Source organism: Apostichopus japonicus, chromosome 6, assembly GCF_037975245.1.
Source record: "Apostichopus japonicus isolate 1M-3 chromosome 6, ASM3797524v1, whole genome shotgun sequence".
NCBI classification, from domain to species: Eukaryota; Metazoa; Echinodermata; class Holothuroidea; order Aspidochirotida; family Stichopodidae; genus Apostichopus; species Apostichopus japonicus.
The window spans coordinates 16,543,909-16,557,582 of record NC_092566.1 but is presented as its reverse complement, the minus strand read 5'-3'; the positions used below and the strand labels follow the sequence as shown (position 1 = coordinate 16,557,582).

General features: G+C 38.1%; 1 protein-coding gene across 1 annotated transcript in view; it reads left to right on the top strand.

The window, feature by feature from the left end:
• LOC139969280 (cadherin-23-like) overlaps positions 1 to 13,674 on the top strand; it is a 98,292-nt gene that overhangs the window by 65,054 nt on the left and 19,564 nt on the right. The window contains exons 69-82 of the mRNA XM_071974196.1: positions 91 to 210; positions 667 to 766; positions 1,182 to 1,373; positions 2,344 to 2,459; positions 2,794 to 3,253; positions 4,185 to 4,391; positions 4,686 to 4,993; positions 5,542 to 5,661; positions 6,147 to 6,321; positions 7,110 to 7,219; positions 7,878 to 8,112; positions 9,090 to 9,290; positions 9,865 to 10,097; positions 11,058 to 11,232. Of these exons, the coding sequence (XP_071830297.1) occupies positions 91 to 210; positions 667 to 766; positions 1,182 to 1,373; positions 2,344 to 2,459; positions 2,794 to 3,253; positions 4,185 to 4,391; positions 4,686 to 4,993; positions 5,542 to 5,661; positions 6,147 to 6,321; positions 7,110 to 7,219; positions 7,878 to 8,112; positions 9,090 to 9,290; positions 9,865 to 10,097; positions 11,058 to 11,232 (2,752 nt within the window). The remainder of the gene's footprint in view (positions 1 to 90; positions 211 to 666; positions 767 to 1,181; positions 1,374 to 2,343; positions 2,460 to 2,793; positions 3,254 to 4,184; positions 4,392 to 4,685; positions 4,994 to 5,541; positions 5,662 to 6,146; positions 6,322 to 7,109; positions 7,220 to 7,877; positions 8,113 to 9,089; positions 9,291 to 9,864; positions 10,098 to 11,057; positions 11,233 to 13,674) is intronic.

Genomic DNA, 13,674 nt, shown 5'->3' with positions numbered 1-13,674 from the left:
CTTCCTGAACATATAATATGACATGGTGGCAGCGATGGGAAGAACAGTTGTGAATTCTTTAAGCATTTTTGGTTTTCCTGCTTTTCACAGACAACAACAAGCTTGACCATTACTGTGTCCGATGCTGACGATGTTCCCCCAACCTTTCCCTCTGATCGATACCTCGGCACCATTCTGGAAAACACTTTCATCGGTACTCTAGTATCTATGGTATGTCTATCATTTTATTCTTGCTATCGTGCGTATTTTTAGGCATGAGCTTTTTCCGCGAATTTGCTGAATATCCGTGATTTCTTTTCTACCTCCGAGATTTACACCTCTCAATTTCCTTGAATTTCTAACAACAGCGATGTATCATTTGATCCGTCGTTTGCATGTGTTTCATTACCTATGGATATCCAACCTGCAGGGGAACAAAAAACTATTATCCTAAGTTCCTAACACACTGTAGCATACGCAAACTGGAGCCTATACCGCAATTTTTGCAAAGTTCTGTGATTTTTGTTTTACCCCAAGCTCATCCCTGAAATACTAACATGTAAATATATATATGCCTCTAAACATACCGTCAGATTTTATTCTATTTGTTTTATGTTTGTTTATTCTTTATGTAAAGTGTCATTTATTTTTCACATCTCTACAATTTTGATTAATTTTTCTTTTAAGGATCAACCAATCATAGCTGTCGATTCTGATGAGGTCAGCGTTATCATGTATGTCATTAGAGGGAATGAATCTGCATCTTTCATGATCGATCCACTATCAGGTAAAAGATTTTTTCGTCAGCACCGATTTGGTGACTAAGTCTTCTCTTCTGCAAATGTTTAGGCCGCCATTGAAAAGTAGTATTATTCCATATATTATTAAACTTATTTAAATATAATTGTAATGATGTGATTTTACTCAATAGTTAATAATTAATATTCCAAACTGCATGACTGTGCTTCAGTAAAGTTGCATCACTTGAGACATTATATTATCAATTTTGCAAAACGCACAAAACCTGCTTTAAGAATGTATCGCCAGATAATATTCAATTCTGAGTAGTTGAAAAGTAATGTACACATTCTTACTTGTAGATTCATTTGTCTATGTACTTTCCTTTCTTTCTGTAACAAAAAGTTGATAGTGCTTCTCTCTTGAAATGTCTAAAATATATTCAATTTTTATCTTCCCTGAAGGCGAGTTGAGGTCATCTGAAGTGTTTGACCGAGAGGTCAAAGCATTGTACACATTTACTGTGATCGCTACAGACTCGCAGGGCAGTTATGCTGAAGCAGAGGTTGTTGTTACAGTTCTCGATGCTAATGATAACGAACCAGTACTGGACTTGAGTGAATATAATTACACCATCCCAGAGGGCTCTGTTCCAGGTAAACTATCTAGCCGTCATGTCTTACTGTGTGTGCATGACATTCTTAACTTCATGATGTTTTCATTAATTCAATTTTTTTTCTTTTTTTTTCCTTCTTTTTTTTCGCCTTTGAAGAAGATCCTGCTAGGATCGAAATGTCAGGCCAAGTTACTTTTACACATTAATAAATGTAAAATAATAATAATAACAAGAATAACATATATTTATATAGCGGTTTACTTGAAATAATATCTCATCCATGCGCAGGATGTAAGAGTCATGGTTGCAGATTGTTCCAAGTCACTGGTGCCAATTTCTAGTTTTAATCCAAACTAGATCTTTCTGCATGGGTCACAAGCATGTTACATCATCATTTGCCATGACTGTAGCAGTTAACTGTAATGATACTTTATAACACTGTCTATGCTTAATACAGATTATGTGACATTGCTTGAAAATTAAATTATGCATCTGGCAATAGGTACGGTACATTTCGTGCTCAATACACCCCATGGATATAATATGGACTTACTATGACCTAAAATGTTGTAAGTTTGTCAAACTGCATATATCTTTAAGTCTTCCATCTACTTCAATCTGTTTGTGGGAAAGGAACATTCAGACTTGGAGTACGGCATATCCCAAATGTGTCAGGCATGCCTAAATTTAACTTCACTTGTCAGGTTAATGTTGAATGACCCTGTGGACAAGACAGTTACTAGAGACAATTAAGCAGGTGTTAAATGTTTAAAATGCTAAGAAAAAGACAGTCTCCTTTTTTTTAAAACTGTCAGGATCTTCTTCATTGGGATAGTATTAGGTTCACTTACGAGGATAGACATTATTCAAGTATCAAATTCTGATGATAAATTGATCAATGTTTCCTTCATTCTGTGATTTCATCTATGTCAACTGCTCTATTTAATCAGCGGATATATCCGTTCTTGTTAGTATAATTCCAACCGTTGTTTCATTCCTGTTTTTTGCAGGTTCTCTCGTCGGTCAGTTGACAGCTACCGACGGCGATGGACATGCCGTTAGGTTCTCCATCATTACAGGAGCAGAGGATAAATTTATCATTGACCCGGAGACTGGCTGGATTTCTGTGAGTAAAAAAAAGGAAAAGTTAAAATAATCACACGCAGTGGTGTCTCAGTCATAGAGCTTATTAGATATTGAACATCTGTTAAATATTGTGTATTTCATTGCAACATGTTTATGTCTTCAAGCAGAGAGATTAAATAGTGATGAACGTGTATGAATTATACACTGCCAGCATCTCACGTATTAAATAACCATGTAAAGAAGAATTGTACAAGAAGTCTTTATTGAAAGCTTACAAATTAAGTTGGTTTACCTCGATGTTATAAAATATCCATTATTTAATTTAAATTTTTCCAAAATTAGAATATAAAACCCTTTTTTCCCCCCTTTCACAGGTTGCCACCAGGGCAGTACTCGACAGGGAACAGACACCCTCTTACACCCTGACCGTGTCGGTGACGGACCAAGGTTCGCCCCAAATGACCACAACGGGCACCGTCGTCATCGACCTCTCTGATATCAACGACAGCCCGCCGACATTCACAGAGACCGAGACCACGGTCAGAGTATCTGAATCGGAGGTAACACGTACGATCAACGTCTTCATAGCGAACGACCCCGACCTGAACGCTATGGTCAGATATCTGATAAATTCCGTCATCGTCCTGGATCAGAATGGCCGAGACATCACCTCGGAGATAGACTCCTCCGGCTGGTTCAGCATCGACGAAGTCACCGGAGAACTGACGTTGATCGAACAGATTGATCGCGAAGCGGTGAGCGAGATCAATGTGGTGATATCGGCCATCGACGAGAACGGAGTCGATCCGGAGACGAGAACCAGTAATCCCGACGGTAAGAAAGCATTTGATCATATTTTTATCTAATTTATTGTTTTAACTAATTTAATTAATTAAAAAAGTTGGAAATATTACTTTACAGTTAAGATTTGCAAGTTTTTTAGAAATGAGTTTGACATTGGTTGGTTGTCCTTGTTACAAAGGCATGTGTTGATTTGATTTTGTATAATGCTATACTGTACAGAACGAGTTCAGATCAATGGATTGTATGTTATCGTAAATGTTCTCATACTATCCATTACAGAAAAGTTTGTTGGCCATGTAATGAAGCTTTCTCATTGAAAATTACAGAGTGCCCCTCTTACTGAAATATCTCATTGAAAGTGACAGTTTAAGCATACAATGCAAGAAACAACTGATAGTCCTCCATAAAATGTACATTCAACCTAATAGAACAAGATTTCTTATTGGAAGCTTGCATTGCAAGAGAAAAACATCAACATCAACCAATGTGAAAAGGAAACGCCTTTAAATTTTCAGCCCATCATTACGATCTTTCCTGCCTACAGCAAATATCACCCGAATCCCCTGTTTTGGGCAATAAAAATGAGAGATTGAATATCTTCCGGAGTTGGTATTAATGCTAGCCATACTGAATGTGCCTCTGCACAAATTCATGGTTAAACACACAGTGTATTAACTCAGTGGTCAGGCCAAACTTGTCTTCACACACATGAAAGTAGTACTGTCCATTAGAGCACTTGTGTTTACAATCATACGGTGGCTGGTCAATTAATTAGGTGCACTTAATGATGAATCCTAATAGCAGTATTTGGGTAGTTTATGCTATCAAGTAACAAATTATAAATGCTCAAGTGAATTTGAGGAGGACTGTTTTATATACAGGCTTGACCATCATGATCACAATTCCATATATATATCTTTTCCCAGTTTATTTTAATAAATTTAATTTTTTTTTTCTTCAGCTGAGGTTCAGATCATCATTACAGACACGAACGACAACGCTCCTGCAATTCAACCAATCAGGGTCACCGTGTTACAGGAACAGTCATCAGAGGGTACCATCATCACCACGGTGGTAGCCAATGATCCTGACCAGGGAGATGGCGGGATGGTCACCTACAGCATATTGAACCAAGTGGACCTACCTGTCTCAATCGATCCCAATACTGGTGAGTTTGCTGGTTCTTCAAACATTTGAGAAGTAGGGATTTTCTTTCTTTGCTTGTTTGCAAATTAATGGAAATGAATGCCCCCTGACATGTTAATATAAAACAAAGGAGAGATTTTCCCCTTTTTCTTGTCAGTGGGAATAGCTATTGGACCTGTTGGATGTCCAGCTCCCGTAAAGTTACTCATTATGACTGCCTTGTTATATGACATTATACTTTTTTTGAACTTGTTAAAACTGGCAATGGATAAAGATTACGATGATCGCGCATAAATTTATGTTTTATTTTGTCCAGGTGTGATTACCATCAGCGAGGTCATAGACAGAGAGGACATCTCCTGGGTCAACTTCACCGTTGTGGTCAGCGACGCCGGAGATCCGGCTCTCACCAGCACGGTCGACGTCAACCTCAGAGTGACCGATATCAACGACAACAATCCAAGCTTCAATCAGACCATATATGTCTCCATGGTCAATGAGAGCTCATCAGTCGGCGAGTGTTTCACATTCATCGTAGCCAGCGACGCGGACGCGGGGGACTTTGGTGCCGTCACGTACACACTGTCGGGAGGAGACGGCCTCTTTGAGATCAGCTCTGAAACGGTAAAGAGATAAACCATAGCCGAATATGAAGTTACATAGTCTGATGAGAAAGAACCATATCATTGCCAATAGCCAAAATTGCTTATTTTGATCGGCTGGAGCTGTGCTCCCAAAGAATGACTTTGCATCATCTTTTAAATATGAAGCTAAAGATATTAAGCACATGCTGAATAACTTTCAGAACTATATTCCTGTTAGGCACTAGCTGCAGCACACCATGGACCACCGTGTGTACAAGGGCTGTTGCAATTGCGATTGAACCCTAGCCTAGCCAAAGTGTAACCTACTCTCTTTGCGAAGAATCAAAATACTGCAAATACTGCAAAGAGTTCAATATCTAATGTCGACGAAAAATAGTAAGAAGCTGGCCATAAAAAACAATGTAGTTATATCTGCTGTGATATTGTGAGACTATCGCACAACTATTGATAATGATAATGAGTAACAAGTACATAACAAAAGATTTATACTAACAACAATGATAATAATACGAAGCTAAATTGTGACCTTTTTCTTGTTTTTTTTCTTTCTTCTTATCTATCATTTAGGGAGAAGTGTGTCTTCTGGGCAGGTTGGACAGGGAGATAGTGAATCAGTACACTCTCATTATCACAGCCAAGGACAATCCTGCAGGCTCTTCCAATAACAGAAGAGAAACATCCACCACGGTAAGTGAAAAATTACATCTTTTGTTGATTTCCAAATTAGTCGTTTTTTTTCCTTCACATTCCCATTCCTGTTCTTTATGCTAAGATAAGTCTGTAACATGTTCAGGTTGTTAAACATCTCAAGAGTTGTTTTTTTATCTTAGCTCAACTTCCTAAAACTATATTTCACAGACACGAACTGATAAAACTTGAAGGACGACATATTATGATATCTGAAATTGGTACTAATAAAATCACATTACACTTCTTATTCAATTTTTATCATTAAATTTTTTGAAAATTTAAGAAACACCATTTGAAACTCATCGAGTAATTGTTCTGCTTCAGTGATGATTGCCCCAGTCTGTTTCCATCGAGGAATGCTGGGTCTTTTTCTCTCCATGAACTGTTAATTTAAAATAGTATAGTTTGATTTTTTTTCTGTATTGTAATATATCTTGCAATTGCCGTTTTTACCAACAATGGCTGTCTTCTTCGATTTCCAGCTGATTGTTGATGTCACAGATACGAACGAGTTTGCTCCAACTGCGAACCCTGAGTTCCCATTTACCCTTCCAGAAGGGGAACCCCCTGGTACGGTGGTGGGAGAGATCACAGCCATTGATCCCGACAGTCCGGACACACCCCTCATCTATATCATCTCAGATATTCAGCCGCCTGGTAAGTCAAAGAATGATTTCAGTAAAAAAACCTGCGACTGTTCCAGCAATTACACCCACCCCTTATCATGGGTAGTCCACAGAAAACGCCAAGCGTTGGCTGGCTCGCTTAACCCAGTCTGTAGCACTAAAAGGCTGTACAGATGAAGATGCCTTAGCTATGTTTGGACTACTCCTTTGAGATTCTGCACTGGATTGGTGGACGTGTCTCGATGAAAATGGTGTTCATGAAACAGTGACTGATTGCAAACTTTTAGTGTGCATGGATGCAAGTCATTAGTATTAGGAATTGGAGGGGCTTGGGGAATGTGTTGGAGGGGGTCGGAGGTTTGGGGAGGGGTGCAGGATTAAGTCAATACAAAAGAAATTATGTATAACTGTTTTCCCTTGGTGTGTTTGCTTTCCTTGTCCATTAAAGTTGGAGGGTGAAGGTAGACATGCAAGAATAATATTTTGGAGAAAAAAGATCACATAAATAACTTATCATTAACCTTAGCTATTAATATGTTAGCAATATCCAAGTATTTGTGACAAACTAATGAATTTTTTTGATAACCAAACTTGAAGTCAATCAATTTTTTTTTTTTTTTTTTCTTGCAAAGGCTGAGAGTTATCTTCCCTTTGTGATTTCACTCTTAAATGGGTATTGAAGTATTTTTCAAGCATTAAGTTTGTAAACATTTTGTAAACTTTAAAGAAAACTCCAGTATTCTTTGAAATGAAGATACTGTGACACTAGATGTTAACCACTTTGTGTGATTGTGATTTCTTGATATGCATTTCCAACAGGAGCCGAGGGTATATTTACAATCGACAGTGAAACGGGAGAGATTATTCTGATTGGTGAAATCGACTCTGATAACGCTTCCTTCAGTGACGAATACCGAATCAACATCATCGTTAGTGGTTTGATTATTTGATTTCTTTGTTTTTCCTTGGTATACATTGGTTGCTCATTAGAAACATTTTCTATGGTTAAACATAAAGAAATTTCTCATAGAAATTCTTATGATTCATTATTCTCTTTTAATAATTGAATTTTCTAAATCAAGATGATTTCAGATATACACCAAAGATTTTTAAACCCATTCAAGTACATTTCAATTATTCTAAATATAAATGGTTTGTCTCATAGTAACCTTGTAAGGCCCTTTTCTTTATAGTGCTTTAGGCCCGATTTGCATTAGATAGAGAGCACAGTGTTGAACCCCAGCACTCAGTGTCAAATTTGTAATGTAACCGTGGATTGGACTCCCAAGATTTGACCAGCCATAGATTAGGATCATGGAAGGATCTGATCCAGCTCTTGGTGTTAAATTTGTAAACGCAGATTAAGATTGACGCAGGATCAACGGTGACCTTTAACCTCCGTAGTTTTTAGTTAAACGTGTAATTTTGACACAATATCAACAGTCATTATTCACAGTGCTGCACATCACACAGCTTATGGTTTCATACCTCTATCGTATAGTAAAGAAAAGAGTTGCTAACTCATAAATCTGCCAGCTTAATTACTGGTTTAATTTAGTGGTTTTATTTTCTAAATTTTCCTTTCAGATTTCTGACGGTGGTAATCCAGAGAGGACGACCATGGTCGTATCGGTGATCACCATAATAGATTTAAACGACACTCCACCATCTTTTGGTCAAGGTTATTACAACGTCAGCGTAAGCGAGGACTTTGACACAAAGAATCCTGTGATTACGTTGTCCGCAACGGATCCAGACGAGAATACCGCCCTCACCTACAGGATCACCCGCGGTAACGAAGATTCCTCTTTCCTCATCTCATGTAAGTATCTCAGTACTTCATCGTTTGTTATTGGAGTACAGGATGAGCGCCCTCTCTGACTACCCCATCTTGACCATGGGTAACACTTGCCATTAAACATCAAAATAACTTGTGTAAAAGTAAGTTGGCCTGACGTTTCGATCCTAGCAGGATCTTCTTCAAAGGCTAAATGACAAGTAACAGTAACAGAAGGGACAAAATCATGCACAGAATACAGACACGTTAATGAGCATGGTGAACACAAAGAGATAGATGTAAGGGGATAAGTAGACAAGGGATGGAGAGAAGAAAGAAAGAAACTAACAGGGGAAGGGGGTAGGAGATAGAAGGGACAAAGAGAGGATTAAGGGAAGGGGCCAGGGAACAAACTGGAGAAGGACAAAGACAGAAAGGTGTGGAGAAAGAAGGGTGAAAAGAGCTACAGTATGAGAAGAGGAGTGATGAGGAGGGGGTACAAGGGGAGAAGGAGGGGGGCAACAGAAGAAACAATAACTTGTGATATTAGCTGTGTAATCTGTTAATAGGTCGCTTGTCTTGTCAATATTTTGTGTAGACATTGGATGTGTATTAGTGTTAGCAAGTTTTCTTTCAATGTGATATTTTGTCATCTCAGAGTCAGAAGATTTGACAGAAGGGTGGGGATGTTTTGGGGTGGGGGGGAGGGGTACAATCTATTGTTGTGACAAGCAGCTGGTATATCTAAGAATACAATGTTTGCTGTATTTTAATATATATAATTTAACTTCATACAAATTTTCTATCTATCTGTAAGTTTTTGCTGTCAGAATTGATTTTGTATATACTTTGGCATAATTTTTTCATGGACTATTTAATAATCATTGGTAAGATATTAAGTTGAAAACAGACTTCCAGGTACATGAATACAATTATGAAACCAATTGTCTAATGTGCATGCTTTCCATATTGGTGTAACTTTCAAGGAATCTTCAATATTAATTTTTTATCAATAATTGCAGCTGACACGGGTGAAATCAGATTACTCGGAACATTTGACCATGAAACCCGTCAGCTCTATGAACTGACCGTGTCGGTGACCGATCAGGGCGGTCTGGAATCTACGGCCGTCGTCGATATACACGTGACAGATGTCAATGACAACGAGCCTCGCTTCACCGAATCCCTCTACCAATTCAGTGTTTGTGAAAACGAGCCCACTGGTGAGAGAACTTTTTATCATTTCCTGGAATATTTTGTATAAAAATCGAAAGAAAAGCTTTCTAGGATAGTTAAAAAATAAGAAATTTGATAGAGCGGGTAATTTTGGCTGCAATGGGATGATACATCACTTCACAAGAGCAAGTCTCGAGCTGATTAATTGAATCCTATCATGGATCTTCTTGAATCAATGTCGAGTTTTATAAACAGCAACATTTCATTATAAACGTTGACGCTTCTTCTGTGTAAACTAACTGACTGTCTCTTGTGTAGCATTTACTCTGAACTTGTCAGTAAAAAAAAATTGTTTGATCAATCAAGGAAAAAATTTATCAAATCGATGGAAAAATAATCATACAAAAACTTAAAGAAGTTACCCTAAATTAACATATAGTTAACATTTCTGCATAATAATAATAATACAGTCTGCTATACCTTATTGACCTTTCTTAAACAATACATTCTATCAGCACCAACTTGAAAAAGAAATTTCAACATTCCACAGCATACAAGAGTCTACAACTAGTTATGTAATATCTTAATGGTTGCATGCCTTCATCTTCTTCTCTGAATCAGGATTTGAGATAGGGAGAATCCAAGCCCTGGACAATGATCTGTCTCTTAGCAATAATGATATCATATACACGATACTGACTGGTAACGAAGATGGTAGCTTGATGCTGGATCCAGCCACCGGTATCATCACCAGTACGAGACCGTACGACAGTGAGGTGGAGGAAGGATTCACACTGACCGTGGAGGCCAGGAACCATAGGATTCAAGATGGCCCAATCACTGACACTTCAGTGGTGAGTTAAATTCACCTTTGACCCTACCTGCCAGGTTATGCCGGTTTTGCTTTTTTGCCAGACAATCACAAACTCATGTCTTCCCCTTGTCATCTGCTAATCTCTTGACAAAATTTGATGAAGTTTTTTTCTTCAACTTTTTAAAAAAAAATTGTGCATCAGAAAATGGGCCGCACGTATCTATTGGCCTCGGTTAGAAAGGACGACTAAATCCACTTCATCTATTCCAGAAATAATTTGATAAATTTTCTTTATGCTTATGCTCTTCATGACTTTAATTGTTAGTGCAACAGTTAGTTTTAAATAGCCTATTTTATTTGCAGAGGTGACATGTAACTTTCTGAAATGTTTCTATTTTTACTTTTTTTATATCACTTATTTTTTTTTAGTTGGATATTCCCCCACACCCCCTGCCCCATTCTCCTATTTTTTTCTCTAATCTTCCCATATCTGGGGGATTGGAAAATGGCAATTCTCATTTTCCCATTTTTTGTGAAAGATTATTATTATTTCATACGTAACAACTCAGAGTCCCTTGACCTTGATAGATGTACACCTCTAAATTACTCAAAATATCAAAATAGTTTGATTATAATAGAGGTTGCTCGACCTGATTTTAATTACTGCGAAGTTTGTATAAATGTCTGCAGTGTCTTGTATACATTCTTAAAAATTACAAATGGTTCTCTCCTTCTGAAATAGACTTTTACCAATGTGGCAAATAAGAAAAATCTGATTGACATTTCCAACTGTGCACAATACACATGTCAGTGTCACTGGGTAGACTTTAGTCTCTTTTATGGTTCAATTTGTTAAAAAAAAATTGAAAAATAGATGGAAACTTTATTAAGTTAATAGTGAACAATGACCAGGCAGGGTGTGATTGTATTATTCCATTTGTTACAAACTAACCCCCAAAGTTTAATAAGCTTCCAAATCTTTGTCAAAACTTCATCTTAGGTATCGATTTTAATCGTGGATAAAAACGACAACGACCCACAATTTGGGAGGACAGATTACTCGCAGAACATTAGGGAGACGGAGACTGGAACGGTGGACGCCATCTTTGCCACGGATATAGATTCAGGGGTCAATGGGATTGTATCGTATCGTATCATAGAAGGAAACTCTCTAGGTAAGTAGCATCATGGTATACTATTTGTGATTGGTAAATATACACTACCGGGGTCGGTTTAATGGTCATGTGTCCCTTCGTCGTAATCACACAAGCTAAAGTGTAGCAGGGTTTACGTATGCCAGGGATATAGCTTCAGGGGCCTATGGGATTGTATCGTATCAAATAATAGAAGGAAACTCTCTAGGTAAGTAGCATCATGGTATACTATTTTGTTTTGGTAAATATACACTACCATGGTCGGTTTAATGGTCATGTGTCCCTTCGTCGTAATCACACAGGGTAAAGTGTTGTAGGGTTTACGTATTTGTGTCGGCTTCAACAACCTTGGTGCCATGGCCTTAACGAAATCCTTGATCTGCCCCGTAAAAGCAGAGATGAAATTTTTCAAACGTCAAAGAATTATGATAGTTCTCTTTGTGATACTAGAAAACAGAATAGGGCTACATGTCTGCAAGGCTGAAATATGATCTGAATACTAAAATGTCTATTAATTTTATTCATTTCATCTGCTCCCTTGTGTTTGTTGCTCATATTTCGATCTATTCTGTGATCATATTTTTGTTTTAAAGTAGAACGATAGTGACAGAAAAAAAATCTCTCATTTTCATATATAATGTAGTTTATATGTTACCAAGCAACATATTTTTTTAATTTTCCAAATAGCACACCGGAAAGTTATAAAAGAGGGAATTAAAACATCGTTTTTTCGTCTCCGTAATTTAGGAATTTGCAAACGCTGCAACGACCTTGAACAGCCCTCAGGTCAGTGAATGACGTCACTGTGATGATCTTTTCTGTTGTGAACTGTTCAGTACGGAGCTGTGCGTGCATTTCGTGTCAGCATAACTGTTATTTTCCGGCGTAATGTTCAAGACATAAATAGATAATGAATATCATGGTGTTTCTTGATTTCTTCACCACGTGTTTACAAGTTTTTTTTACGAAATTTGCGGCGATTTCGCAACGATTTCCCAATATCTGAAGAGGTAACTCGCACGCTGACCCAAAGTAACGTAAATCTCAATGATCACGTTTTTTGGCCGGTTTTATACAGAGTGATGTATGAATGTGCTCACTTACCAGTCAAACTGGCACAATAACAATAGTGATGATAGTCTCAAACGTAGTTTAGTATAACATCCGAAAGACAATCCAAAGGTCTAAACAAAGTAGATTCGCTTGTATGCACTAGGCCTAATGTAAAACATAAACGTTCCTTGTTCCGTGCGTCATTAAATCCAACAGAAAGGTTTCATTGAGCTTGAAATACAACCGCATTTGAACTCAATCGAGTAGTTAGTCTAGCTCGAACAATTTTCTCACTACATGCAATGCCTATTGCGTTTATTCACATGCATGCCTCGTGGTTTGGGCTTCAGGAGGAATCGTATTCTAGCCCAACTTCATGTAGGTCCGCAAACGGTACTTTGACACTGTGCAAACATAAGTGACCGTGTGCGCTACCGTAAGTAATACTTACACGATGTTTTGTTTCGCTCGAGCATACACACATTTCCTATTCGTATTACATTTAAAGTGGTTTGGAGGGTATGAACACAATGTCATCTCTGCCCAAAAAAACTCTGCCTAAGCGACGTCCATGCCCCAATTGAAATTTGCACGTGGATTCTCTCCTCACATAGTCATTAGGTCAGGGGTGGCGGTCTGTTTCAAATATTGGGGGGGGGCATTTGCTTGGATGCAGGCGAATTACTATCAAAGCAGAGCGCCACCATTGGTTGGCGCGCAGCGTACAAGAAAATTTCTGGTTTTGATAGCCCCCCAGATCACCGGAAATGGCACTTCTCGGGCTTGAAAATGACCAACCAGATGTACACTTTTGCCTGAGAACCAAGTTTTTCCTAATAGTTTGTTTTTTCATTCATAACCTTTTTGTCAAGATTGTCACCAGTCACACCAAGTTCGACCTCATTGCAGATCTCCTGTGGATCATTGCTTTTGTAGGTAATTCTACGTAACGCCCCACAATACCAATTTTTCCAGGTTTTAAGCCCATTATTTGTTTAGAATTTGAATAATAAATTCACTTCAAAACATACCCATAATGTTGCACAAAATTTTATCTGTGGGCAACCAATATAGAACCCCCCCCCTCAACCCCTAATAGACCGGTTGAAATTGCACGAGTAGAGGGAAGTATGATGAAGAATGTTGGTCAAGGAATTTTCGAAAATTCAGACACAGTTAAATTATTGGTGTACAAATATTAAAACCTCTTATCACGGCTACTATAAAACTTCGATATCATAGAAAATACCCCAAAAATATGCTCGAGGGGGAGGGCGGTCTCCACCCTTCACCCCCCCTCCCTTGGCTACGCACCTGCGGTTAGAAATCTTGTAGGAAACAGGCCAAATGGAAACCCAGTGAACCCATATCGATGTGGATCATATATATGATTGTACGTACAAACACTCA